Source organism: Austrofundulus limnaeus, unplaced genomic scaffold (assembly GCF_001266775.1).
Source record: "Austrofundulus limnaeus strain Quisiro unplaced genomic scaffold, Austrofundulus_limnaeus-1.0 Scaffold93, whole genome shotgun sequence".
Taxonomy (NCBI): domain Eukaryota; kingdom Metazoa; phylum Chordata; class Actinopteri; order Cyprinodontiformes; family Rivulidae; genus Austrofundulus; species Austrofundulus limnaeus.
In genome coordinates, this window is record NW_013952495.1 from 1,185,142 (window position 1) to 1,189,532 (window position 4,391).

The following is a 4,391-nucleotide window of genomic DNA, read 5'->3' on the forward strand; positions in this document are numbered from 1 at the left end:
CACACACACACACACACACACACACACACACACACATGAAAAAACTTGCCTCATAAAATACACACACACACAGACCACTTCTCCACAAATCATCACTAGCTCCATTAAAATCCACAATTTAGGAAGAAGGACCACATTAAAGAAGCAAAAGCAGCTGGAAAAATGCTAAGTGCTAAATTTGCTGAAGAAGCTGAAACTTAAGAGTCTAACTTTAAATTAAATGGAGCAAAATGCAAACTAAAAAGCAAATGTAGTGAAATACTAGCTATAAGGCAGAAGTAGTAATAACTAGCTAAAAGTATCCTAACACAAGCTACAGATTAAATGAAGTAAAAGGTTTGCTAAAAAATTAATTGCAACAAAAGGCTAGCTAAAATTAGCTAAGCTAAAAGTAACAAAAAGCCTGGCTGAAAGTAGCAAAACAACAACAGTAAAAAAAATAAGTAAAAAGTAGCTACGTTAGCTAGAACGTTAAAGTGGTAAAAGGCTCTCTTAAAGTTAAAAATAGCAAAAGACTAGCTAAAAGGTAGTAAAAAAGTTAAAAGCTAAAAATAGCAAAAAGCTTGCTGCCAAAACAGCAAAAAAATTGGTAAAAGCTAAAAGTAGCTAAATGTTAGCTAGAACCTAAATGTAGCAAAATAATAAAAGCTAAAAATAGCAGAAGGCTAGCTAAAAGTAGCAAAAAGGTAGCTAAAAATAGCACAAGAAGATAATAGTATGTATGGGCACCAGTGACCCACGCGACCCTGAAAAGGAAGAAGCGTTTACAGAAAATGGATGGATGGATGGATGGATAATAGTATGTGCGCCAAAGCAGATTTTAAAGAGAACAGTGTTTCTGAAGGAACTAAGATCTAATTGTCTTTTCATGGGGAAAACATTTGTGAATAAAGTTAGATAAATACTGAAAAGTACAAAATATGCAAAAATCAAAAATTATATGAAATCATCCCCTAAATGAGCTAAACATTTTAAAACACCAGTGGCTAAAATAGTGCAGAAGTTAGATTTAAAAACCTATACAGAAAAAATAAATGAATAAAGAAAAATAATTGTGTAAATGTCGAACCAGCTTTCAAGCAAAAAGAAAAAGTTGCAAACAGCCACTAGAACAACTCTTACACTCTTATAAAATGACATGAACAGTTTCTGAACAGTTTATTAACACTGATATGATTTGTGTAGGACCTGTATTGATTTCCCACACCTCAGTCTGGAAGGCTGAATAGAGCGATGTGAGAAAGTGAGGGCGGGAGGGTAGCGCCAGAACCCTCCTCTCTACCAAAGCACTCTCCGTGTCCTCGTCCTGGAAGAGGACGTCTTTCTTCAGCACTTTTATGGCAAACAGACGTTCGCTGCCTCGCTCCTCTGCCAGCAGCACCTGAGCAGAAACACAGCAGAGAGCGAGAGACCTGAGCAGCACGTCTACCAGCTGCTGCACGGTTTTCACCTGCACAGATCCAGAAGCAAACACTGCATCGACTGTTTGACAGAAAGCACAGAGAGCTGTTTGCACCTCCAAATTCACTGGTTCAAACATTATCACAAGCTTTAGGTGACAGCATGTGCATCAGACAAACACTAGTGTTATTTCACGTCCTTTAAGAGAAAAACAGACTTTCATTCAAGTTTTTAACCCACCTCTCCAGACTGAAAGTCAGTAATTAACAACACTGACAGTTCTGGAAGAATTTTTAGGTCGCTGTGTAAGAAGTGACATGGTGGTGTAGTTCAGGGTGTTGCAGGCTAATTTTTCCTAATAGAAAAATCTTGTGACATAATTTGTTAATATTGAGATGACATCATCGGCTATGATAAACTGATATTTCACTCACGCCTCTTTCTTGCTCCAGTTATCATGGTAATCCAAACCAGGTGTGGACATTAAGGCCAGTGTGTTAAATCTCCAGATATGGTAAAATCTTCATGTGTGGAACCCACATACTCAGCTCTCCTGCTTATCCCACCAAATGCATGTTCCTTACAAATGTGGCACCATTTACAGTAAAAGGGAAATTAACAAGCTTTCCTATAAGATTCAATAAATAATCAAACACAAATTTCCTTACTTTTTGTGCTAAGTAAATTTCTACTGTTTCAGCAAACCAAATTGTTCCTGACCCACCAAGATGAAGTTATGGCCACTTAGTCTAAAAATAATGTGTTTAGAGTTAGTATTGTGAACAACCACACCTTTCAAAATATTAGATAAACATTTAGGCACAAATTTGTTCAAAGGTCTGGACATAATTTTGTCTTATGCAGGCCGATAAGTCTAAAACTTTATTTCATCCTCAAGAAATTCATAAAGACTGAAAAACATCTAAATATACTTATTAATCAGAGATATTGATTTCTACAGTTTGTTGTTAGAGGCTTTAAATTGTCTGCAGTTATTACCACACAAGGCCATGTCAGACTTTTATAAACATTCCCCAAATTTTATCTCCAACAACAAAACCTCATTCATCACTGTCACCATGTGATGATCAAACAGCTAAATGTGATGTTTATTCGAAGCCGATTCAAGTCTGAAACATTATCGCAGTTTTTAAAAAAACAGCTCTCAGGTTATTATCAGACATTAAAAACACATTTGAATAAGATTTCCTCTGTCCTGTAAATACCGCCTGCTAGGGGGTAGCTCTGACTGCTAATGGCGCGGTAATGTGCCACAATCAGAGCCACACTGCACACGTTTTAGTGAGGCGGTTCGGTCGAGACCACCAGAATGTGCTGACAACAACACTGCTGGAAATTGTTCTGCCAGCCCACAGAGCTACACTCTGATGGTCCCTGGCTATTGAAGATAAAGAATCTCATTTTACTTTCAAATAGTGCTGAATAGTAGAGAAAATTACACTTTTTCATACTTTATAAATCAATGCGACTGCAGAAAATGAGCTCTCGAAGAAGATTATGTTTGCTGTTGCTGCTGAAACGCCAGTCAATGAGAGAAACCCTCCTTGATTGTGTCTCCTGCTCAGGATTTCAGACCAGCTCACGTAAAAGTTGCACTTGTAACCCATCAGACCTCAGCAAATCCCAGCAACATGTACCTTTTTCCCCCCTCATTTCCTCTGCTGCGATCCTATTTTCATTCAACCATTTTGTCACTTTCTGGAGCTCGATAATCCTCCATGGTTTCTCTCTGTCTCTGTCAGTTTTATTCTCACTTCCCTTCACTCAGCAGCCCCAGGGTCCAGTTCTCCTTTTTTCTCTCTCCTCACATCTTATGTAAGTTGAGTCTATTTCTCATGTCCTTTGAGGACTCTCCTCTGATAGTTATGAAACAACAGAGGGGGATTTCACAAGAGGAAGGGGGACTCGACCCCCCCCCCCCTCCCCTGTCTTCATTATACTTTATCTGCTGGGGAATTAAAGAAATAATGGAAAGCAGAGTATCCCTTGAAATGAGCACGTCTAGGAGAGCTGACTGGGTGGCAGGTAGGATTAAAAAACAGTCTGTGCTCATAAAATAATTAAAGAACTAGCATTCTTGAAAGAATGCATGAATTTAAAATTCATATCTATGAAAAAATCCCAATGTGAAGCCTCATGTGATATTGCAAAAAGACTCTTATTTTGCATCGTAAACCTCGGCTCACCTGGCTCCAATCAATCTGGTCTTATTCGACTCCGGCCCTGGTTGTGTTTGCATTGAGCAGAGTGCCGCCTCGATTGGGGGTGTAGGATAATATTAAACACTTGCAGATCTTATTTTGTTTTCTTTGCAACACAACAATATTGGACTAGACCAAACTTGAAGGAAAAATACTGAAGGCTGTACCGGACCATCCAGCAGTATGATGCTTAAGATGAGAGGGCAGGACGACAGACTATGCTGAGCTAATAGTAGCTAAAGTTAGCTCGTTGTTTGGTAGCTTCCTAGAGTTGTTGTTCAGTGAAAAATGTAAGCCGCTCCAATTGATTCACATAAAGTTACTCTGATCTGTGTGATGTAACCCCCCTCGGTCAGTGAACCAGTCAATGAGCAGCAGTAGCTGACATCAGATCAGGCCAAGCAGCCCAGCCCAGACAGAACCACGTGTCCAGAAATGGGTGGAACTGGGCCATAAGAGCTAATGCAAACACGTTGAACTTGGGTTTGAAGCCGGGCCAAACCGGGCCGGGCCGGGCTTTGCAGGGCAAAAACCCCTGGAGTAACAAGGCTAAAGGTGATTATAATAAACTGAGTGAGTTGCAGCCATTTCTGTTTTCTGGTGCCAGCTGCTTGTGCTCTGGGAGCAACGTTAAATTAGGCTAAAAAATTTAGTCTGTTGTAGATGTACACCCATTAATTATTTTCTGAAAGTTTTATTAATATCTTTTCAGTGGTTCATGAGATATTTTGTTAACAGTCAAACACACACACACACACACACACACAC

At 39.3% G+C, this 4,391-nt stretch overlaps 1 protein-coding gene across 1 annotated transcript in view; it reads right to left on the bottom strand.

Annotated features, from left to right (window-relative positions):
- prkcg (protein kinase C, gamma) overlaps positions 1 to 4,391 on the bottom strand; it is a 43,435-nt gene that overhangs the window by 8,092 nt on the left and 30,952 nt on the right. Inside the window, exon 11 of the mRNA XM_014012674.1 lies at positions 1,208 to 1,381. Coding sequence (XP_013868128.1) covers positions 1,208 to 1,381 — 174 coding nt within the window. The remainder of the gene's footprint in view (positions 1 to 1,207; positions 1,382 to 4,391) is intronic.